The sequence below is a fragment of the Stenella coeruleoalba genome (assembly GCF_951394435.1).
Source record: "Stenella coeruleoalba genome assembly, chromosome: 7".
In the NCBI taxonomy this organism is placed as follows: domain Eukaryota; kingdom Metazoa; phylum Chordata; class Mammalia; order Artiodactyla; family Delphinidae; genus Stenella; species Stenella coeruleoalba.
In genome coordinates, this window is record NC_137153.1 from 41212025 (window position 1) to 41237791 (window position 25767).

The window sequence follows — 25767 nt, forward strand, 5'->3', positions numbered from 1 at the left end:
AATTTTGAAATTCTTTTCAATAACTTTGTTTAAATATTTTTTACATACTGAAATATTTTATATGTTTATGTCCTTCAGTAAAGTCTCACCATTTTTTTTTCATTTACAGATCACATTAGTAAAAAGACTGAGGTAAGTAATATTATAACCATCTTTATTCTAGAAAACACTTGATGGTTTTTTTTTTTTTTTAATTTATTTATTTTTGGCTGCATTGGGTCTTCGCTGCTGCGCGCGGGCTTTCTCTAGTTGCGGTGAGCGGAGGCTACTCTTCGTTGCAGTGCGCGGGCTTCTCACTGTGGTGGCTTATCTTGTTGCAGAGCACGGGCTGTAGGCGCACGGGCTTCAGTAGTTGTGGTTTGCGGGCTCTAGAGCGCAGGCTCAGTAGTTGTGGCGCACGGGCTTAGTTGCTCCGCGGCATGTGGGATCTTCCCAGACCAGGGCTCGAACCCGTGTTCCTTGCGTTGGCAGGCGAATTCTTAACCACTGTGCCACCAGGGAAGCCCACTTGATGGTTTTAAGAATGATACTTTAGTGTTTAGCAGTAAGTCTGTTTTGAGACATAGCTATTTAACCCATTAGCTTGTCATGAATGAACTCAATCCTGTCTCTGGCAATTAAAAGGATATAAAGTACGTTACAGTAGAATAAAAATACTATTTGCATGCAGTATAATATCGTTTGACTTTAGCATCCTAATTGTTGTGTGTCCAAAGGTTACCACATGTAAGCTTAAAATTTTAGGGAAAAGTGGTGTAACACTTCAATCTTTACTAAAAAACATCCTGAAACCATGACTCAAGATATTTTGGAATTATGGAAATTGTGAGGTAAGCTGTGATTTTATAGTTTATATCTGTGGATAAGATAACCTGATCATATACTTCTCTTACCATTCACCATTAGAGGGTAGTGCAGCCTACACATAATTTCCTAGTGTTATTGGTTACTTTTTTTCTTTTAAGACTCTAATACAGCCTCTATAAACCTTTTAGAATTGGAAGATACTACTATAAAATATCTTCTAATATTGAGGAAGGTACTAATGTTAGAGTTCTTTTGACTTCTTTAGGTAATAATTGAAAGTTTTATTATTCTTCTGTTACATATTATTCTTGTAATTCCATTAATTGATTTTTTTTAATGGTCAGATGTTCCTTGATTTCACTTTAGAATGCATACATGGTTTTGAGCATTTTTTATTGTTGTTTTAGGTGTTTTCTTGACAGGTCAGGGAAATGAAATCCACCTCTAAAAAAACCACATCTAAATAACTCTTTGACTACATTAATAATATAGTTCTCAACTGTGCACACAAGCACAAAATTGATTTGTTGTTAGATGATAGAAATTCTTTTAAAGTTATTTACAAACCACTGTCACTGTTTTTAGATTAAAATTTAAATGACTGCAAATATAGACAGTATTATGTTTGAAAGTGGAAAACATGTACTTTTGGACTGATTTCAATTTTTTTTTACCCATTGATTTATTTGGAAGATAGTTTTACGCAAATGAGAAAGCAGATACAAATGGTACACACTGTTCTTGATACTACCAGCAACTGGTAGTGGAGGGAAAAATAATTTTTATAAACTATTCATGCTTGCTTTTTCTTCTTCACTGATTTGAAAGAAAAAAATGCAGACTGACAGGATCTCATCTATTTAATATATTTAACCCAAGTCGTATTTAAACAAGCATAGGTATGTGACATAGCATATGTTTTGTCTCCCATTATAGTTTTAGAGCTGTTTTCTATTATTAAATAATTTGATGTGTAATAAAACTCACTTTGAGTAATCCTGATGATTAAGACATTTTAAACATTTGTAAATGCATTCTAATTATAATTTATTTCCTACATAACTGTTTTAAGAAATTGGTCAAAAGAATATGTAATTCACATTACCTATGACACTTGTTAAAAATATACCAAAGTTATGTTGTATTTCTGTTAGAATTATTACCTATTTTCTCGGGACTTGGATATTTAAATGTGCAATGGTTATGCCATTGTTCTAGGAATTTAGAAAAACTTTTTTCTGGAGAGTTAAAAAAATAAGTCTGAAAAAAATTCTCATTTCAACTCTAAAATGAGATATGTTTTCTACTCCTAAAAATGTACTAAGTTTTGTTACCTTGTATGCTCAATAATTGACTTAATTCTTTCCATATTTAATATGTCACTTATGCCAAGAGATTTTTTCCCATGGGTAAAATTCCTAACCTCTGTAGAGAGCAATATGCATGGTATCTTAGCCATCCCCTTTTAAGTCAGGAGTTTACTGGGTAAAATTCAAAAAAGAAGAGATGTTTACTTTATTGCTTGATGAGGATGAGTACTTAAACTGCCTGTATATTTCTGTAGCTGCTAGCTAAACGTGTTCTCAGGTTAATTTCATCATTCCCCCTTTTCTTTCTCCATTCATCTTGGTTATATGTTATTAATCTCAGTGTTTTCTTTTCAGTTCCAGTTCTTTTTAATCTCTCTCACCCTAAAACAATTGGAATAAAAATGACATTTGTAGGAGTAGAAGGTGGGAACAATTAAATTGTCTTTGTTAGATGTCCAGGAGATGTTACACTGTTAAATCAGTACCCTCCCCATTATTTGCTGCAATAGTCAAGAAGATCCCAAGAGAATTCTAGACAAGCAGAGTGAATAATAGAATAGGTGCTCTTAAAAACCTCAACTAATCATGCCTTTAAGGAACATTACTTGATCCTTAAAGTTTTTTTGTTTTTAATTTTAACTTGTTGTCTTTTTAAATGTCAGTGCTTCTGGATAGAGTATCACGTAGCTACTCCTTTCTCTTTAGCCCCACTTTTATCAGGCCTTCCCAACTCCAGTCCTTCTAATGCCACTGAATAACTTTAAAAATTTTAGTGATCATCATATGTCTTGCAGTCTAAAAGGTCAAGTCTTCAATAAGCCTAAATAGACTACCTCTAGAAGAGAATGCAAGAAGTTGTAACAGTGGTTGCCAAAGGGTGGGGAAGAAGGGGTTCCTTGGACAGGGATAGGAGAAAGGCTTACTTTTCACAATATAAGCTGTTGAATTTTCTATCTAGTCTATGTACTACCTATTAAAATTTTATATTAAGAAAAAGCACTGGGTGAGAGAAAGAACCGGGGAAAAAACCCAGTCCTATGTGGCTCCACAGCCTATTTCTTTTTTATTGCACTGTGCTTTCAGCATGTCTGCCTTGGATATATGAGCTTGTATAAATAATTTATTCATTTTAGATCCTAATTATATTAGCTAAAAAGTAAGATGTGGGATCTGTTGATTTCTAAAATTATGATAAATGGTCAGTGTGTGACTGAAATTATTACATGCTAAAAAATGAACCCAGTAGTTAATACTACCAAAACACAGAATAGCAATAATAGATCATTAAATTCTAAAAACAAATAAATTCTCCTGAGCTTTAAAAAATCTCACCTAAAATCTGACTTTACCTAAGCAATTCAGCCTATATCCTACCCCTCTCAATGTCCTGAATCCATTTTTCTTCTCATGCCTTCCCTTATTCATGTTTATTATATTTGTTAGCTCTCTTGGTTATAAGTAACAGAAGCTGAACTCAGTTGAGCATAAGCAAGAAAGGAGACACTTATTTGGTTCATATAGCCAAACCATGGAAGAATAGGGAAAGAACTGGCCTCATAGTTACTGGAGCCATGGATTTTATATAGCCTTAGGACAGTTCATTTTTCTCCCAAGTCTCAGTTACCATTTATGGCCTCACCTCATGGCAGTTCACGTAGTTACTGGGGGACCTCAGGGTTACATCTTTATAGGATTTCCTATAAACTATTAATTAGCTCTTGAGGCTTGATAGAGTGAAGTTCAGGTGTTTTTTGTTGTTGTTTGTTTTTTGGAGAAGAAGGGAGCAAAAGTATTTCCTGGGTGGTGTGTCACACTTCCTGTCATCTCAGCATCAGGGGGCATAGAATGTCTGGTTATTATGTTAAAATTGATCAGTGGTTCTATCATTCTCCAATAAAAGGAACCACAATTTCTTGGAGAAATGGCTCTACTTCTAGGGCTGCAACAGGGTATATGTAAGATGAGCCTGGAGCATCTTGTAGTGCCAGAAAATAAGGAAGTGCTCAAAAAACAAAAGGATAGGCTTGGGGCATATCAGAGGGACATAGGAACCAACCTGAAATACTTTGCAATGGCCAGAGCTGGGACAATATGAGAAACAAAATAAAATCCCTGAGTTGATACTAATATAAATAAGTTATTTGAATAAATGAGAGACAAGAGACAAATCTCCCATACAGAAAATTTGCAGTAACTTATATGATTTATTCCCCCTCCAGGAGAGGGAGCTTAAGTCCTTCCACTCCCCTTAAGTGTGGCCTGTATTTAGTAACTTGTTTCCAAAGATAGAGTACAGAAAGGGAGGGAAAATAACTACACTGGAGAAACCTGGCAAACACAGCCTTCACCAGGTGATCAATGTTATATTATTAGGGATAAATCATGTTGATAGCATGTACCCTTGATACGATGTGAAGAGAATGGCCTATTCCTCTGAAAACACATGTCTAATCATGAGAAAAACATCAAACAAACCCACATCAAGGGATGTTCTACAAAATACCTGACCAGTATACCAGTATGACTTGAAAATATCAAGGTCATCTAAAACAAAGTCTGAGAAAATGTCATGGATCAGAGAAGGCTAAGGAGACAGGGTAACTAAATGTAATATATCCTGGATGGGATCTTGGAACAGAAAAAAGACATTAGAGGAGAACTGCTTCTAGGGAAATCCAGATAAAGTGTGGAGTCTAATTAGAGTAATATACCAATGTTGGTTCCTTAGTTGTAACAAATGTACCATAATTAAGAAGTTATCAACAGGGGAAACTGGGTGAGAGAGATATATGGAAACTTTGTACTATGTGAAACTTTTCTGTAAATCTAAGACTATTCTGCAATTAAAAGTTTATTTTAAAAATTGATTAGTGGGTTCAGGTTTGTGAGCCAATATAAAGTTTCCCATCAGACTTTCACGTGATGCTTTTAGTAGCTGTTAATGATTATTTGCTTGATCTGTTATTTCTTTAGAGCTTGTTCTTCATTAAATTTAAATTTATTACTTCAGGAATACATGCATACAGTAATAATTGAATGGTAGAGTTTATGAAACCAGTAGTATCCCAGCTATTGTCATTCTCTTACTACATTTTAAAGTCCTTCTCATATTTCAAGATTGACTCTGTGTCAAGCCATGCAAGAGTATTTAGAGTTCTTCTGAACGTGCTGTATTTTTTCATACTACCTTGCCTCCCATGTATTCTTCCCTTCCATCTTTCTCAGTGGTGTCTTGTCTGTGGATAGTTGTTAGTTCTTGTGAGGGGGAGTGAAATCAGGAACAACCTATGTCACCATGTTGGTGATGTCACACCCTTTCCATCTTTTTTTATTTGGCTAACTATGTGTCAGAACTCAGCCAAAGAGTCACTTTTTCCTGGAAGGGTTCACTAATCATGGTCTTATTTAGATGCCCAAACATCCTGTGTATTCTTAATATCACTCAACACCCTGTTTTATCATTGTTTTGTTTCTTCACTGGAATTTGAGCTTTTGGAAGTCTGCGACCATATCTTACTGCTTTAATTTCTTTGGTAGTCCTAACTCCTTTCACATAATAGGTAATGTAAATGAATGTTGGTTGATGAGTGAATGTTCTGCTTTCTTTCTAAAACTTTCTCTAGCCTTTTTTGGTCTGCTTCTTCTGTGTATTTTTATCACACTGTAACAGAAGCATATAGGTTTTAATTCCTCTGCCAGTTCAAGCACATTGTTAGGGCCTTCATGGAGTTCTGCATTAAGAAGAATTTTAAGACTGCATCCTTGCTCAGCAAGAAAAAGTGCCACACTATCAGTTAATTATGTTTGCCATTTATAAAAGAGGAAGAAGTGGCTGCATGCTTTACAGGTATTTGCCATCCCTGACGTGTATAGAAGAGTGCTTAATTATTGTGTTTATTATTATATCGTGTGTTGGTTTTTGTCTTTCGTAGTAAATTGTGAGTTCCGTGAGAGTAGCTGATATGTAGCATAGTACTAATTGCATAGTAAGGGTTTAACAAATAATTATTTCAAGTCAAATTCAAGACTTGAGTTCATCAGGGTCTGTTCTAGGGGAGAGAAGAAAGTAGACTTATCCTATATATATACTGTCATCTTTAATACTATGCTTATATAAAGAACACCATTATTTTGATTTCCTCTTGGAATAAATTCAAAGCACTTAAGTGTGGCAAAAGAGGAATAACATACAGATGGAACATTTTGAAGTTTACATGTTACTGTATATTAAAGTATCTTAAAACTATTTGGGGGGTTTTTTTCTTTGTTTTTTTTTAACTGTAAAGCTGGGAGGCTATTCTTCTAAGAGTTGGCGTGGAGCCCTTAGAAATATGAAAATAATTGTTAATCAGTGAGTTTATACTTGTCAGTTTACTCCATAAATGATGTGTTCTTCAGATAGGAAACAGGTACTCAGTGGGAAGCTAGGTTTATTAATTGAAGTATAATTTGCACACAATAGAATGTACCAGTCTTAAGTGTGCAGTTTGATGAGGTTTGACACATACATAAAGTTATATGACATACATTTCTATCAAGATAAAGAACATTTTCATTACATTACAAAAAATTCCCTTCTGCCCCATCGCAGTCATTCTCTCATGCCCTCCCCTGTCCCCCACAGGCAACCACTTTTGTGATTTCTACCATCATAGATTAGTCTTGCCTCTTTATTTAAAATAAAGCATACAGTATGTTATTCTTTGGTCTGGCTCTTACCCTCAGTAAAATGTTTGAAGATTCATCCTTGTTGTTGTGTAGGAGTAGCTTTTTCCTTGTCATTGTTAAATTATATTCTGTGGTGTAAATGTATCACAATGTGTTTGTTTATTCATCCTGTTGATGAACATTTGGTTTGTTTCCATTTTTTGACAGTTATGAATAAGGCTGCTATGACATTTTAAAAAACAGCTTTATCAAGGTATAATTTATGGATACTATAAAAGCTATCCATTTTAAGTGTACTATTCAGTGGATTTTAGTATATTTACAGAGTTGTACAGCCATTACCATAATCTAATTTTGGATTATTTCCATCATCCCCAAAAGAAACCTCGTGCCCATTACCTATACCCCTTTTGCCCTATCCTCCCCTCTCCCCTGGCCTAGGCAACCACTAATCTATGTTCTGTTTTTATATATTTGCCTATTCTGGACATTTTATATGAATGGAATCATAAAATATGTAGTCTTTTTTAACTTCTTACACTTAGCATGATGGTTTTTAAGTTCATCCATGTTGTAGCATGTATCAGGACATGCTACAGTTCCTTTTTATTGTTAATAGCATTCCATTGTATTTAATTTTATTTCTGTATTCATCAGTTGGACATTTGGGTTGTTTCCACTTTTTGGTTATTGTGAATAATGCTGCTATGAACATTTGTGTACAAGTTCTTCTATGAACATGTGTTCAATTTCTCTTAGGTAAAAACCTAAGAATGCAGTTGCTGTGTCATGGGGTAGATGTAACTGTAAGAAACTACTAAAGAGTTTTCCAAAGTGGCTGTACCATTTTACACTTGTGGAAGTATAGGTGGGAGTTTGCGAAATAAAGAAAGTTATTTTCGCATTCCTTGCAGGGAGGCTGACAAAAGGTTTTTTATGATGCTAGTCTTAGTTCCTTGCACTAAACTTTAAATGAAAAAACATTTTCAATAATTATTTGTATTCCTCTATGCCAGTAACAGCAGAAAGTGTAATTTAAAAGCAAAATGTGAGACTTCCCTGGTGGTCCAGTGGTTAAGACTCTGCGCTCCCACTGCAGGGGGCCCGGGGTGAACCCCTGGTCAGGGAACTAGATCCCGCATGCTGCAACTAAGATCCTTCATGGGGCAATGAAGATCCCATGTGCCGCAACTAAGACCCAGTGCAGCAAATAAATAAATAAATAACTTTTTTAAAAAAGCAAAATGCTTTTTACAATAATAGATTATAATAATAATTAGAAATAAATCTAATGAAAGGTCTGTGAGACCTATATTGGGAAAATTATAAAACTTTATTGAAAGATAGTAAAGACTTAAATGGAGACACATACCATATTCATGGATTGGCAGACTTATTATAATGGGGTCACTTTTCCTCAAGTTAATCTATAAAATCAGTGTAATCCCAATTGAAATCACAATTTAGTTTTTAAAATAAAAATGAAATCACTTCTAAAAATTAATGTGAAAGTGCAAAGGACCAAAAATAGCCAAAATGCTCTTGAGGAAGAAAAAGAAAGGAGGACTTGAGCTATCACATATCCAAGATTTTTTTTTATAAAACTAATAATTAATACTGAAAGGATTTGGCACAGTGATAGACAAATAGACCATTAGAACAAAATGGCCCATAAACAGACCAACCATGTATGTACCCTTGATTTATAACAGAATGATGTGGAGTATTACTGGGAAAAGGATGTACTTTTTAGAATAAGTGGGTTTTGGGGGCCAGCTGAATATATTTATGGAAAAAAGAGATTGGATTATTACTTCACATCATACACAAAAATTCATCCACAGTGGATCAAAGACCTAAAAGTCAAAGGCAGTGTTCTTTTAGGTACAAATATAAGAAGAATATGTTTATGATTTTAGGGTAAGGAAGACACAAAACCCACTAGATTTAAATCAAGGACTTCTTTTCATCAAAGTAAATTAGAAAAGTGAAAGGATGATCTCCAGGGTAGGAAAAGATTTTTTTCCAAAGAAGAATTCAATTGAAGAATGGGTGGAAAAACAAGTACTCACAAAAGAGGATATTTACATGTCCTTAAAAACATACAAAAAGATGTTCACCCTCTTTTGTCATCAGGGAAATGCAAATTAAAACCACAGTGAGAATATTATTTATCCTCCATGTTGGCAAAAATCAGAGTCTGATGATTTGAAGTGTTGCTGAGGATACAGCATAATGAATAGTACACTGCTTATGAAGAAGTAACCTGTTATAAACAGTTTGGTCCAACATAGTATTGGATGTCCTAGTCAGGGCAGTTAGTCAAGAAGAAGAAATAAAAGGCATCCAGATTGGAAAGGAATTCATAAAACTGTCATTGTTTGCAGATGACTGATACTACAGTTGACCCTTGACCAATGCAGGGGTCAGGGGTGACAATCCTCCACTTAGTCAAAAATCCATGTATTTATATATTTATAGTTGGCCCTCTGTATACACAGTTCCTCTATATTAGAGGTTCCTTTGTGTTTGGAGTTCCGCATTCACAGATTCAGCCAACAGTAAATCATGTAGTACTATAGTATCTACTATTGAAAAAAAATTCACGTATAAGTGGACCCATGTGATTCAAACTCGGATTGTTCAAGGGTCAACTGTAATATAGAAAACCATAAAGACTTCACCAAAAAACTGTTAGAACTAATAAATGAACTTTGCAGGGTACAAAACCAAGGTACAGAAATGTCTTTCATTTCTATGCGCTAATAATGAGCTATCAGAAAAATTAAGAAAACAATCCCATTTGCAATTGTATCAGAAAAATAAAATACCTAGGAATAAATTTAACCAAGGAGGTGAAAGACCTGTACACTGAAAACTACAGGAGTACCCTAGGAGATACTGCTGGTTCAGTTCCAGACCACCACAATAAAGCAAATGCTACAGTAAAATGAGTCACATGAATTTTTGGCTTCCCAGTGCATATAAATTATGTTTACACTATATTGTAGTCTGTTAAGTGTGCAATAGCATTATGTCTTTTAAAATGTTCATACATTAATTAAAAAATAATTTACTGATAGAAAATGCTAACCATCATCTGACAATAGAGGATTGCTATAAACTTTCAGTTTGTCAAAAACGCAATATCTGTGAAGCGCAATAAAGCAAAGCACAATAAAACGAGGTATACCTGTATTCTATTACACGGGTCCATTTATTCCTGTGCTAATATTGCAATGTGCTCATCACATCATAATGTCTTATATATGAAAGAGCAAGGAACAGTTGTTAGTCATTAGAAAAATCAAATTGGATTTCTACCTTCCATCATACATTAAAATCTGTTCCACACAGATTAAATACTTGTATATGAAATACAAATTATACCACCCTTAGAACTATAAAATATAGGGGAATATGTTTCTGGCCTGGGGGTAGGGGAAAACTTAACAAAGACACTATAAAATGAAAGATTGTTAAATTGGATGCTGTTCAAAATAAGTAACTTATTTTCCACAAAAATACTAAAAAGAATTTAAAAGACAAGGCACAAATTGAGAGAAGCTATTTTCAAAACACGGAACTGATCTCTATTAGTGTCCAGATATATAACAACTGTCACATGGTTAAAAAAGAGATTGTTGTCTTGTTTTCTTACTGTCTCATGGGATAAAAATTTTTTAAAATAGGTAAGAGACATCAGGCATTTTACAGAACAGGGAAAAATTAATAGCAAAAAACATGAAAAAAATGTCCAACTTTGCTACTGTTGGAGAAATGCACATTAAGACCACACTGAGATACCATTTTTTTCCCCACTAACAGGCAAAAATTATGAAGATTGGAAATACCGAGATTCAGAGGTTATAAATCAAGGGAGTTATGGATCATTTACAATGGTGGAAGTGTAAATTAGTACAAATATTTTGTATAAGTTTGGTGTTCTTGGAAAGTTGGATATACATTATAACCCTGGAGTCAGTAAACTTCTGTAAAGGGACAGGTAGCAAATTTTTAGGCTTTGGGGCATATCAAATCTTTTTCACAACAACTGAACTCTGCTACTGTAGCGTTCATAGGCAAAGCAGCCATAGGCAATACATAAATGAGCATGGATGTGTTCCAATAAAATTTTATTTACAGAAAACTGCAACAGGCCCCTTTTGGGCCATAGTTTGCTGACCACTGATAAGACTTACCAGTTCTCATATAGGTATACATGCCCTAGAGAAACTTTCCCATGTGTCCTGGGAACTGTACTTGAATGCTTATGAGTGTGTAATAGCCCAGACAAAAAAAAAAAAAAAAAACACCATGAAAAGATCCAAATGCTAATCTAAAGTAGAATGAATAAATTTTAAATATAATCACACGATGGTTTATGCAGTAGTGAAAATTAATGTGTAGCTCTAGGCAACAAAATGGATGAATCCAAAAGAGAATGTTAAGTGAAAATGTCTTAGAACTATGTGATACCAATTTTATAAAATGTAAAATCAAGCAAAACTAAACACTCTTGCCAAAAATGTTTAAGCTGTACATAAATCAAGCCTGAAGATCTGACTTCCATTTTACAAGAACTATAGGGATTAGATGTACAAGTTAACTGATATCTAATGGAAGCAATTAGGGAAATCTAGAAGATGGACATTTTGTAGGACAACTGGCCTGGTCTCTTCAGCAAGAAAGTATTATGGAGAAGAAAAGGTGGACTGTGGAGAGGAGAGGTTCTGGATTAAAGGAGATTTAAGAATGACCAGTGTAATGTCTAGACCCAAATTAGATTAGCAATAGTAGACATTTTTATACAATTGAATAAATTTAAATATGAAGTAGGTATTAAGGAGTATTTTTGTTAGGTGTGATGACATTATGGTTAAATTAGAAAATTTATTTTTTGTAGCTAGCTACATGTGAATTTTAAGATGAAATGTTGTGATGTCAATACTTTAAAATACCTAAGCAAAAAAGGGGGTGGGATAAATTGTTAAGGAAGATCTTAACAATTGTTAAAACTAGGTGTAGAGTATATGGGTGAAAAATTTCATAATAAAAAGTAAAACAAGCAAAATGAAAATATATTGTTTCCTGTTACATCTATAAGACAACAATAAAAGATGGAAATGATAAACACTAAATTTGTTACTCTTTTGGAGGGCACATGGTATGGGTAATAGTCTAGTTTTTAAGTAAAATAGTGGAATCATGGGTGTCCTTTTTTAAAAAAAAAGCTTTACTGAGTTATAATTTACATACTATAAGATTCACCCATCGTTAAGTATATAACTCAATAATTTATAATAAATTAAAGAACTGTGCCACCATAACTATAGTCTAAATTTAGAACGTTTCTATCATCCCTCAAAATTCCCTTATATCCATTTGTAGTCAATTTCTACTCCACCTTCAGCCCCTGGCAACTGCTGATCTACTTTGTGTCCCTATAGATTTGCCTATTCTGGTATCTAATGTGAAGGGACTCATACAACATGTATTCTTTCATATCTGGCTTTTACTTAGCATAATGGTTTTGAGGTTTGTCTGTGTTATAGGATGTGTCAGTAATTCACCTCACTTTATTGTTGAATAGCATTCCATTGTATACATGTTATTTATTCCCCAGTTGATGGACATTTGCTATCAACGTTTGATACATGTCTTTGTGTGGAGGTGTTTTCATTTCTCTTAGGTGGATACTTAGGAGTGAAATTGCTGGGTTGTATGGTAATTTATGTTTAACTTTTATTTAAGTGTCTTTTCAAGCTGTTTTCCAAAGTGGCTGTACTATTTATCATTCCCAACAATATACATGAGGGTTCTTCCAGTTTTTCCACATCCCTGTCAACACTTGATACTGTCTCTTGGTTTTTTTTTTGTTGTTTGTTTTGTTTTTGTTTTTGTTGTTTTGAGGTACGCGGGCCTCTCAACTGTTGTGGCCTCTCCCGCTGCGGAGCACAGGCTTCGCGGCCGTGGCTCATGGGCCTAGCAGCTCCGCGGCATGTGGGATCTTCCCGGACCAGGGCATGAACCCGTGTCCCCTGCATCGGCAGGTGGACTCTCAACCACTGAGCCACCAGGGAAGCCCTGTCTCTTGTTTTGATTATAGCCACACTAGTGGCTATGTGAGTGGCTGTCTCACTTTAACTTGCAATTCTGTAATGACTAGAGATTTTGAACATCTTTTCATTTACTCATCAGCTATTCTTACATCTTATTTGGGGAAATGTCTGTTCATACCTTCTGCCCATTTTTTAAAAATTAATTTATTTTTTGTCTGTGTTGGGTCTTCGTTTCAGTGCGAGGGCTTTCTCTAGTTGCGGCAAGCGGGGGCCACTCTTCATCGCGGTGCGCGGGCCTCTCACTATCACGGCCTCTCTTGTTGCGGAGCACAGGCTCCAGACGCGCAGGCTCAGCAGTTGTGGCTCACGGGCCTAGTTGCTCCGTGGCATGTGGGATCCTCCCAGACCAGGGCTTGAACCCGTGTCCCCTGCATTAGCAGGCAGATTCTCAACCACCGTGCCACCAGGGAAGCCCCCTTCTGCTAGGTTTGAATTTAGTTTGTTCTTTTTCTAGTTCCTTAAGTTGTAAAGTTAAGTTCTTGATTTGAGATCTTTCTTGTTTTTTAAGGTAAGCATTTATAGCTATAAATTTTTCCTCTAGCACCATTTTCACTGTGTCCCGTAAGTTTTGGTATGTTGTGTTTTGGTTTTCACGTGTCTCTATGTGATTGTCCTTATGATTTCTTCCTTGATCCTTTGGTTGGATAAAATTGTGTTGTTTAATTTCCACATTTTGTGAACTTTCCACTTTTCTCTGTGTTGTTGATTTCTAACTTCATCTGACTGTGGTCAGAAAAAATACTTTGTATGATATCTGTCTTTTAAAATCTGTGGAGACTTAATTTGTGGCCTAATGTGGGCTATCCTGGAAAATATGTGTGCACTTAGAATGAGTATACTGTTGTTGGTTAGAGTGTTCTGCATGTATCTGTCAGATCGAATTGGTTTATTGTGTTAAGTCCTCTATTTCCTTACCTATGTCTGGTTGTTCTGTTCATTATTGTGAGTGGTGTATTGAAATCCCAAACTGTTATTGGAGAACTGTCTATTTCTCCCTTCAAACCTGTCAGTTTTTGCTTAATATATTTTTAGGGTCTGTAGTTAGGTGTGTAAATGTTTATAATTATATTTTCTTGCTGTATTAAACCTTTTATTAATATATCCTGTCCTTCTTTATCTCTTGAAACTTTTTTTGATGTAAAGTCTGTTTTGTCTGATACTAGTATAGCCACTCTTGCTCTCTTTTGGTTATTATTTTCACATAGTGTAATTTTTCATCCCTCACTTTCAACCTGTTTGTGTCTTTGGATCTCAAGTGAGTCCCTTGGAGAGAGCATATACTTGGATCATGAATCTTTATACATTCTACCAATCTCTGTCTTTTGATTGGAGAGCTTATTCATTTTCATTTGATGTAATTACTGATAAGGAGGTACTTATTTTTTTAACCTAAAATATTATGTTAGTTTCTCAGATTTAACATAGTGATTTGATATTTTTATGCATTGTGAAATGATCACTGCAATAAAACCAGTTACATCCATTATCACACAAAGTTGTTTTTACAGTATTTTAAAATTATTTATTTATTTATTTATTTATTTTTGGCTGCATTGGGTCTTCGTTGTTGTGCGTGGGCTTTCTCTAGTTGCAGCGAGTGGGGGCTACTCTTCATTGCGGTGTGTGGGCTTCTTGTTGCAGTGGCTTCTCCTGTTGCGGAGCACAGGCTCTAGGCATGTGGGCTTCAGTAGTTGTGGCACGTGGGCTCAGTAGTTGTGGCTCGTGGGCTCTAGAGCGCAGGCTCAGAAATTGTGGGGCATGGGCTTAGTTGCTCTGTGGCATGTGGGATCTTCTTGGACCAGGGTTCGAACCCATGTCCCCTGCCTTGGGAGGCGAATTCTTAACCGCTGTGCCACCAGGGAAGTCCCCAGTTTTTACAGCATTATTATTATTATTATTTTTGGCGGTACGTGGGCCTCTTACTTTTGTGGCCTCTCCCGTTGTGGAGCACAGGCTCCGGATGCGCAGGCTCAGCGGCCATGGGTCACGGGCCTAGCTGCTTCGCGGCATATGGGATCTTCCTGGACCGGGGCGCGAACCCGTGTCCCCTGCACCGGCAGGCGGACTCTCAATCACTGCGCCACCAGGGAAGCCCTTTACAGCATTATTGACTACATTCCCCATGTGTACATTACATCCCTGTGACTTATTTATCTTACAGTTAGAAGTTTGTACATCTTAATTCATTTAGCCTATTTCATCCGTCCCCCTCCCCTAATCTGACAACTGCCACTTTGTTCTCTGTATCTATGTTTGTTTTTTAGATTCCACTTATAAGTGAAATCATATGGTACTTGTTTTTCTCTGTCAGACTCATTTCACTTAGCATGATACAAGGAGGGACTTCTGTCATTGTGCTATTTATATGCCTTATAGTTTTTTTGTCTCTCATTTCCTGCATTACTGTTTTCTTTTGTGTTTAGTTGATTTTTTGTAGTGAAATATTTTAAATTCCTTTCCTGTTTCCTTTTGTGTATATTCTCTAGCTATGTTCTTTGTGATTACTTGGGGATTACATTTAACATTCTAAAGTTATAACACTAATTTGAATTTATAGCAGCTTAGCTTCAGTAACATCCAAAAATTATTCCTTTACACTGCTGTCCCCACCCCTTTCAGTTTCTTTTAATTGAAGTATAGTTGATTTACAATGTTTCAGGTGTATAGCAAACTGATTGAGTTATATGTGTATATACATACACACACATATATTTCAGATTCTTTTCCATTATAGATTATTACAAGATACTGAATATAGTTTCCTGTGCTATACAGTAGGTCCTTACTGTTTTTTCTGTTTTATGTATAGTAGTGTGTATCTGTTAATCCCAAATCCCTAATTTATCCCTTTCCCCCTTTCCCCTTTGGTAGCCTTACGTTTGTTTTCTATGTGAGTCTATGTCTGTTTTGTAACTTCCTTTATATCATTTTTTTAAGATTCCACATGTAAGTGATATCATTTGTCTTTCTCTGTCTGACTTACTTCACTTAGTATGATAATCTCTGGGTCCATCCATGTTGCTGCAAATGGCATTATCTCATTGTTCTTTTATGGCTGAGTAATTTTCCTGTGTATGTGTGTATGTGTGTTTCTTCTTTATCTATTCATCTGAAGATGGACATTTAGGTTGCTTCCATGTCTTGGCTATTGTAAATAGTACTGCTCTGAACATTGGGGTGCATGCATGTATTCAAACTAGAGTTTTCGTCTTTTCTGGATATATGCCTAGGAATGGGCTTGCTGGATCATATGATAACTCTATTTTTAGTTTTTTAAGGAACCTCCGTACTGTTCTCCATAGCGGCTGCACCAGTTTACATTCCCACCATCAGTGTAGGAGGATTCCCTTTTCCGCATACCCTCTCCAGCATTTATTTGTAGACTTTTTGATGATGGCCATTCTGAACAGCATGAGGTGACAACTTATTGTAGTTTTGACTTGCATTTCTCTAATAATTAGTGGTGTTCAGCATCTTTTCGTGTGCCTGTTGGCCATCTCTATGTCTTCTTTGGAGAAATGTTTATTTAGGTCTTCTGCCCATTTTTTGATTTTTTTTAAAATTGAGCTGTTTGTATATTTTGGAAATTAATACCTTTTTTGGTTACATCGTTTGCAAATATTTTTGCCCAGTCCATAGATTGTCTTTTTGTTTTGTTTATAGTTTCCTTTGCTGTGCAAAGCTTATAAGTTTAATTAGGTCCCACTTGTTTATTTTTGTTTTTATTTCCATTACTGTAAGACAGATCCAAAAAGATATTGTGTGATTTATGTCAGAGTGTTCTGCCTATGTTTTCCTCTAGGAGTTTTATAGTATCTGGTGTCACATTTAGGTCTTTAATCATTTTGAGTTTATTTTTGTGTATTGTGTTAGAGAATGTTCTAATTTCATTCTTTTATATGTAGGTGTCCAGCTTTTCCAGCATGACTTATTGAAGAGACTGTCTTTTCTCCATTGTGTATTCTTGCCTTCTTTGTCATAGATTATTATTGTTATTATTTTTTTTTGCGGTATGCAGGCCTCTCGCTGTTGTGGCCTCTCCCGTTGTGGAGCACAGGCTCCGGACGCGCAGGCTCAGCAGTCATGGCTCACGGGCCCAGCCGCTCTGCGGCATGTGGGATCTTCCCGGACCGGGACACGAACTCGTATTCCCTGCATCGGCAGGTGGACTTTCAACCACTGCGCCACCAGGGAAGCCCTGTCATAGATTAACTGACCATAGCTGTGTGGGTTTATTTCTGGGCTTTCTATCCTGTTCCATTGATCTATATTTCTGTTTCTGTGCTAGTACTATACTGTTTTGGTTACAGTAGCTTTGTGATGTAGTTTGAAGTCAGGGAGCCTGATTCCTCCCCATCTCCATTTTTCTTTCTCAAGATTCCTTTAATTATCCTGGGTCTTTCGTGTTTCCATAAAAAGTAAAAAAAATTTTGTTCCAGTTCTGTGAAAAATGCCATTAGTAATTTGATAGGAATTGAATTGAATCTGTAGGTTGCCTTGGGTAGTATAGTTATTTTGACAGTATTGATTCTCCCAATCCAAAAACACAGTATATCTTTCCATTTGTTTGTGTCATCTCTGATTCCTTTTATCAGCATCTTATAGTTTGTGGATTACAGGTCTTTTGCCTCCATAAGTAGGTTTATTTCTAGGTATTTTATTCTTTTTGATAGTGGTAAATGAGATTGTTTCCTTAATTTCTGTTTCTCACCTCTTGTTGTTAGTGTGTAGAAATACAACAGATTTCTGCGTATTAATTTTGCATCCTGAAACTTTACTGAATTCATTGATGAGTTCTGGTAATATTTTGGTGGCATCTTTAGGATTTTCTATGTATAGTATCATATCATCTGCAAACAATGACAGTTTAACTTCTTCTTTTCCCATTTGGATAACTTTTATTTATTTTTTTCCTCTGTCGTGGCTAGCACTTCCAAAACTATGTTGAATAAAAGTGGCGAGAGTGGACATCTTTGTCTTGTTTCTGATCTTAGAGGAAAAGCTTTCAGCTTTTCACTGTTGAGTATGATATTAGCTGTGTGTTCATCATATATGACCTTTATTATGTTGAAGTGTGTTCCCATTGTGCCTGCTTTCTGGAGAGTTTTTAATCATAAATGGATGTTGAATTTTATCAGAAGCTTTTTCTGCATCTGTTGAGATGATCATATGGTTTTTATTTTTCAAGTTGTTAATGTGGTTCATCAAACTGATTGATTTGTGGATATTGAAAAATCATTGCATCCCTGTGATAAATCCCACTTGATCATGGTGTACGACCCCTTAATGTGTTGTTGGATTCAGTTTACTAGTATTTTGTTGAGGATTTTTGTGTCTATGTTCATCAGTGATATTGGTCTGTAATTTTCTTTTTTTGTGATATCTTTGTCTAATTTTGGTATTCAAGGTGATGGTGGCCTCATAGAGTGAGTTTGGAAGTGTTCCTTCCTCTGCAGTTTTTTGGAATAGTTTCAGAAGGATAGGTTTTAACTCTTCTCTAAATGTTTGATAGAGTTCGTCTGTGAAGCCATCTGGTCCTGGACTTTTTCTGTTGAGGGTTTTAAAATCTGTTTCCATTTCAGTACTTGTGATTGGTCTGTTCATATTTTCTATTTCTTCCTGTTTCAGTCTTGAAGATTGTATAACACCTTTCTAAGAATTTGTCCATTTCTTCTAGGGTATCCATTTTTATTGGCATATAGCTGCTCATAGTAGTCTGTCATGGTCCTTTCTATTTCTGTGGTGTCGGTTGTAACTTCTCCTTTTTCATTTCTGGTTTTATTGATTTGGGCCCTCTCCCTTTTTTGCTCAATGAGTCTAGCTAAAGTTTTATCAATTTCATTTATCTTTTCAAAGAAGCAGTTTTAGTTTTGTTGATGTTTTCTACTGTTTTTTCAGTCTCTGTTTCATTTATTTCTGCTCTGATTTTTATGATTTCTTTCCTTCTACTTACTACTTACTTTGGGCTTTGTTTGTTCTTCTTTCTGTAGTTGCTTTAGATGTAATGTTAGGTTGTTTATTTGAGATTTTTCTTGTTTCCTGAGATAAGCTTGTATAGCTATAAATTTCCCTCTTAGAACTGCTTTTGCTGCATCCCATAGGTTTTGGATCATGTGTTTTTGTGTGTGTGTGTGTGTGTGTGTGTGTGTGTGTGTGTGTGTGTGTTTTAATTTAATTAATTGATTTATTTAGGCTGTGTTGGGTGTTCGTTGCTGTGCTCAGGCTTTCTCTAGTTGTGGAGAGCAGGGGCTGCTCTTTGTTGCGGTGCGTGGGCTTCTCATTGCAGTGGCTTCTCTTGTTGCGGAGCACAGGATCTAGGCACGCGGGCTTCAGTAGTTATGGCTCGCGGACTCTAGAGCACAGGGTCAGTAGTTCTGGCACACAGACTTAGTTGCTCCACAGCATGTAGGATCTTCCTGAACCGGGGCTTGAACCTGTGTCCCCTGCATTGGCAGGTGGATTCTTAACCACTGCACCACCAGGGAAGTCCCTGGATCGTTGTGTTTTTATTGTCATTTGTCTCTAGGTATTTTTTGATTTCCTGTGACTTCTTCTGTGATGCATTGGTTGTTTAGTATCATATTGTTTTGCCTCCAAGTGTTTGTGTTTTTTGCAGTTTTTTCTTATAGTTGATTTCTAATCTCATAGCATTGTGGTCAGAAAACATGCTTGATGCTATTTCAATTTTCTTAAAGGCTTGCTTTGTGGCCCAGCATGCGATCTATCCTGGTGAATGTTCCATGTGCACTTGAAAAGAATGTGTCTTCTGCTGCCTTTGGATAGAATGCTCTATAAATATCAATTAAGTCCATTTGGCCTAAGGTATCATTTAAGGCCTATGTATCGTCATTGATTTTCTCTCTGGATGATCTGTTTATTGATGTAAGTGGGGTGTTAAAGTCCCCCACTATTATTGTGTTACTGTTAATTTCTTCTTTTATTCCTGTTAACATTTGCCTTGTATATTGAGGTGCTCCTATGTTGGATGCATATATTTATAATTGTTATATCTTCTTCTTGGATTGATCCCTTGATCATTATGTAGTGTCCTTCTTTGTCTCTTGTAACAGTCTTTATTTTATTTTATTTATTTTTTAACATGTTGATTGGAGTATAATTGCTTTACAATGTTGTATTAGTTTCTACTGTATAACAAAGTGAATCAGCTATCCATATACACATATCTCCATATCTCTTACCTTTTGCGTCTCCCTCCCACCCTCCCTATCCCACCCCTCTAGGTGGTCACAAAGTACCGAGCTGATCTCCCTGTGCTATGCAGCTGCTTCCCATTAGCTATCTGTTTTACTTTTGGTAGTGTATATATGTCAGTGCTACTCTCTCACTTCATCCCAGCTTACCCTTCCCCATCCCTGTGTCCTCAAGTCCATTCTCTACATCTGTGTCTTTATTCCTGTCCTGCCCCTAGGTTTATTAGAACCACTTTTCTTTTTAGATTCCATATATATGTGTTAGCTTATGGCATTCGCTTTTCTCTTTGTGACTTACTTCACTCTGTATGACAGACTCTAGGTCCATCCACCTCAGTACAAATACCTCAATTTCATTTCTTTTTATGGCTGAGTAATATTTCACTATATATGTGCCACATCTTCTTTAACCATTCTTCCGTCGATGGACACTTAGGTTGCTTCCATGTCCTGGCTATTGTAAATAGTGCTGCAGTGAACATTGTGGTACATGACTCTTTTTGAATTATGGTTTTCTCAGGGTGTATGCCCACTAGTGGGATGGTTGGGTCATATGGTAGTTCTATTTTTAGTTTTTTAAGGAACCTCCATACTGTTCTGCATAGTGGCTGTATTAATTTACATTCCCACCAACAGTGCAAGAGGGTTCCCTTTTCTCCACACCCTCTCCAGCATTTGTTGTTTGTAGATATTTTGATGATGGCCATTCTGAGTGGTGTGAGGTGATACCACATTGTAGTTTTGATTTGCATTTCTCTAATGATTAGTGATGTTGAGCATCCTTTCGTGTGTTTGTTGGAAATCTATATATCTTCTTCGGAGAAATGTCTATTTAGGTCTTCCACACATTTTTGGATTGGGTTGTTTTTGTTTTTGATGTTGAACTGCATGAGCTGGAGTTGTATATTTTGGAGATATACAAGCAGCTTCGTCAGTTGCTTTGTTTGCAAATATTTTCTGCCATCCTGAGGGTTGTCTTTTCGTCTGTTTATGGTTTCCTTTACTGTGCAAAAGCTTTTAAGTTTCATTAGGTCCCATTTGTTTATTGTTGTTTTTATTTCCATTTCTCTAGCAGGTGGGTCAAAAAGGATCTTGCTGTGATTTATGTCATAGAGTGTTCTGCCTATGTTTTCCTCTAAGAGTTTTATAGTGTCTGGACTTACATTTAGGTCTTTAATCCATTTGGAGTTTATTTTTGTCTATGGTGTTAGGAAGTCTTCTAATTTCATTCTTTTACATGTAGCTGTCCAGTTTTCCCAGCACCACTTATTAAAGAGGCTGTCTTTTCTCCATTGTACATTCTTGCCGCCTTTATCAAAGATAAAGTGACCATATGTGCGTGAGTTTATCTCTGGGCTTTCTATCCTGTTCCATTGATCTATATTTCTGTTTTTGTGCCAGTACCATATTTTCTTGAGTACTGTAGCTTTGTAGTATAGTCTGAAGTCCGGGAGCCTGATTCTTCCAGCTCCATTTTTCTTTCTCAAGATTGCTTTGGCTATTCGGGGTCTTTTGTGTTTCCATACAAATTGTGAAATTTTTTGTTCTAGTTCTTTGAAAAATGCCATTGGTCGTTTGATAGGGATTGCATTGAATCTGTAGATTGCTTTCGGTAGTAGAGTCATTTTCACAATGTTGATTCTTCCAATCCAAGAACATGGTCTATCTCTCCATCTGTTTCTGTCATCTTTAATTTCTGTCATCAGTGTCTTATAGTTTTCTGCATACAAGTCTTTTGTCTCCTTCAGTAGGTTTATTCCTAGGTGTTTTATTCTTTTTGTTGCAATGGTAAATGGGAATGTTTCCTTAATTTCTCTCTCAGATTTTTCATCATTAGTGTATAGGAATGCAAGAGATTTCTGTGCATTAATGTTAGATCCTGCTACTTCATTAAATTAATTGATTAGCTCTAGTAGTTTTCTGGTAGCATCTTTAGGATTCTCTATGTATAGTATCATGTCATTGGCAAACAGTGACAGTTTTACTTCTTCTTTTCTGATTTAGATTCCATTTATTTCTTTTTCTTCTCTGATTGCTGTGGCTAAAACTTCCAAAACTGTGTTGAGTAATAGTGGTGAGAGTGGGCAACCTTGTCTTCTTCTTGATCTTAGCAGAAAGGGTTTCAGTTTTTCACCATTGAGAACGAAGTTGGCTTTGGGTTTGTCATATATGGCCTCTATTATGTTGAGGTAGGTTTCCTCTATGCCTACCTTCTGGAGAGTCTTTCTCATAAATGGGTGTTGAATTTTGTCGAAAACTTTTTCTGCATCTGTTGAGATTTTCATATGGTTTTTATACTTCAGTTTGTTAATATGGTGTATCACATTGATTGATTTGAGTATATTGAAGAATCCTTGCAGTCCTGGGATCCAGTCCCAGTTGATCATGGTGTATGATCCTTTTAGTGTGCTGTTGGATTCTGTTTGCTAGTATCTTGTTGAGGATTTTTGCATCTGTGTTCATCAGTGATATTGGCCTGTAGTTTTCTTTTTTTGTGACATCTTTGTCTGGTTTTAGTGTCAGGGTGATGGTGGCCTCGTAGAATGAGTTTGGGAGTGTTTCTCCCTCTGCTATATTCTGGAAGAGTTTGAGAAGGATAGGTGTTAGCTGTTCTCTAAATGTTTGGTAGAATTCACCTGTGAAGCCATCTAGTCCTGGGCTTTTGTTTGTTGGAAGAGTTTTAATCAGTTTCAATTTCAGTGCTTGTGATTGGTCTGTTCATATTTTCTATTTTTTCTGGTTCAGTCTTGGAAGGTTGTGCTTTTCTAAGAATTTGTCCATTTCTTCCAGGTTGTCCATTTTATTGGCATAGAGTTGCTTGTAGTAATCTCATGATCCTTTGTATTTCTGCAGTGTCAGTTGTTACTTCTCCTTTTTCATTTCTAATTCTGTTGATTTGAGTCTCCTCCCTTTTTTTTCTTGATGATTCTGGGTAATGGTTTATCAATTTTGTTTATCTTCTCAAAGAACCAGCTTTTAGTTTTATTGATCTTTGCTATTGTTTCCTTCATTCCTTTTTCATTTATTTCTGATCTGATCTTTATGATTTCTTTCCTTCTGCTAACTTTGGGGTTTTTTTTTTTTTCTTCTTTCTCTAATGCTTTAGGTGTAAGGTTAGGTTGTTTATTTGAGATTTTTCTTGTTTCTTGCAGTAGGATTGTAGTGCTATAAACTTCCCTCTTAGAACTGGTTTGCTGCATCCCATAGGTTTTAGGTCATTATGTTTTCATTGTCATTTGTTTCAAGGTATTTTTGGATTTCATCTTTGATTTGTTCAGTGATTTATTGGTTATTTAGTAGTCTATTGTTTAGCCTCCACGTGTTGGTATTTTTTACAGTGTTTTTCCTGTAATTGATATCTAGTCCCATAGCGTTGTGGTTGGAAAAGATTCTTGATAAGATTTCAATTTTCTTAAATTTACAAAGGCTTGATTTGTGACCGAAGATATAATCTATCCTGGAGAATGTTCCATGTGTGCTGGAGAAGTAAGTGTATTCTATTGTTTTTGGATGGAATGTCCTATAAATATCAATTGTCTTTCTTGTTTAATGTATCATTTAAAGCTTGTGTTTCCTTAATTATTTTCATTTTGGATGATTTGTCCATTGGTGATAGTGGGGTGTTAAAGTCCCCTACTATGATTGTGTAACTGTTGATTTCCCCTGTTATGGCTGTTAGCATTTGCCTTATGTATTGAGGTCCTCCTATGTTAGGTGAATAAATGTTTACAATTGTTATATCTTCTCTTGGATTGATCCCTTGGTCATTATGTGGTGTCCTTCTTTGTCTCTTGTAACAGTCTTTAAAGTCTGTTTTGTCTGATATATTGTTATTCCACCTTTCTTTTGATTTGCATTAGTATGGAGTACCTTTTTCCATTCCCTCACTTTCAGTCTGTATGTGTCTCGAGATCTGAAGTAGGTCTCTTATAGACAGCATATATATGAGTCTTGTTTTTGTATATATTCAGGAAGTCTATGTCTTTTGGTTGGAACATTTTATCCATTTACATTTAAGGTAATTATTAATATGTACTTATTGCCATTTTGTTAATTGTTTTGGATTTGTTTTTGTAGGTATTTTCCCCCTTTCTTCTTTTGTTCTCTTCTCTTGTGATTTGATGACTTTATATTTAGTATTGTATTTGTATTCCTTTTTCTTATTTGTGTGTATATCTGTTATAGATTTTTGGTTGGTGTTTACCGCAAGGTTTTTGTATAGCAGTGTATGTATATACGTGATTGTTTTAAGTAGCTTATTCCTTAATTTCAAATGCCTTTTAAATACCTTGCATTTGTATTCTCCCCTCATGATTACTGTTTTTTTATATCATATTTTATGTCTAATTGTTTTGTGCATTCCTTAACTGCTTATTGTGGATACAGATCATTTTACTACTTTTTTTCAAAAATAAATTTATTTATTATTTATTTTTGGCTGCGTTGGGTCTTTGTTGTTGCGTGCGGCTTTGTCTAGTTGCGTGAGCAGGGGCTACTCTTCTTTGTGGTGTGCAGGCTTCTCATTGCAGTGGCTTCTCTTGTTGTGGAGCTTGGACTCTAGGCATGCGTGCTTCAGTAGTTGTGGCTCGCAGGCTCTAGAGCGCAGGCTCAGTAGTTGTGGCGCATAGGCTTAGTTGCTCTGTGGCATGTGGGATCTTCCTGGACCAGGGCTCAAACCTATGTCCCCTGCATTGGCAGGTGGATTCTTAACCACTGCGCCACCAGGGAAGCCCCATTTTACTACTTTTGTCTTTAAATCTCCCTACAAGCTTGGTGTGTGGATGATTTCTTACCTTTATCGTATGTTTGTCTTTACCAGTGAGCTTTTTCATTCTGTAATTTTCTTGTTTCTAGTTGTGGCCTTTTCATTTTTGCCTAGATAAGTTCCTTTAACGTTTGTTGTAAAGCTGGTTTGGTGGTACAGAATTCCTTCATTTTGTGTTTGTCTGTAAAGCCTTTGATTTCTCTGTCAAATCTGAATGAGAGCCTTGCTGGATAGAGTATTTTGGTTGTAGGTTTTTCCTTTTCATCACCTTAAATATATCATGCTACTCCCTTCTGTACTGCAGAGTTTCTGCTGAAAAATCAGCTGATAACCTTATGGGAGTTCACTTGTATGTTATTTTTTGCTTTTCCCTTGCTGCTGTTAGTATAGTCTCTTTATCTTTAATTTTTGTCATTTTAATTACAGTTTATCTTGGTGTATTCCTCTTTGGGTTAATCTTGTATGAGACTCTGTGTTTCCTGGACTTGGGTGACCGTTTACTTTTCAAGGGAGTTTTTTAGCTATTATCTCTTCAGATATTTTCTCGGGCCCTTTCTCTCTTCTTCTTCTGGGACCCCTGTAATGTGAATATTAGTGCTTTTGATGTTGTCCGGGAGGTCTCTTAAACTGTCTTCATTTCTTTTCATTCTTTTTTCTTTTTTACTGTTCAGTGGCAGTGATTTCACTGATCCATTCTTCTGAAGTATTTAGTTTACTATTGAGTCATTCTAGTGTATTTTTCATTTCAGTTATTGTATTCTTCATCTTTGTTTGGTTGTTCTTTATGGTTTTGTAGCTGTTTGTTAAAAACTTCCGACTTCTTGCTCTGTGCATCCATTCTCCCGCCGAGTTCTTGGATCTTCTTTATGATCCTTACTTTGAAC

General features: G+C 35.9%; 1 protein-coding gene across 3 annotated transcripts in view; it reads left to right on the top strand.

Moving 5' to 3' along the window:
• Positions 1-25767, top strand: part of GKAP1 (G kinase anchoring protein 1) — an 80892-nt gene that overhangs the window by 26081 nt on the left and 29044 nt on the right. For all 3 annotated transcript variants that reach the window (XM_079927644.1, XM_079927646.1, XM_079927645.1), the window contains one exon: positions 110-132. In XM_079927644.1, the coding sequence (XP_079783770.1) occupies positions 110-132 (23 nt within the window). The remainder of the gene's footprint in view (positions 1-109; positions 133-25767) is intronic.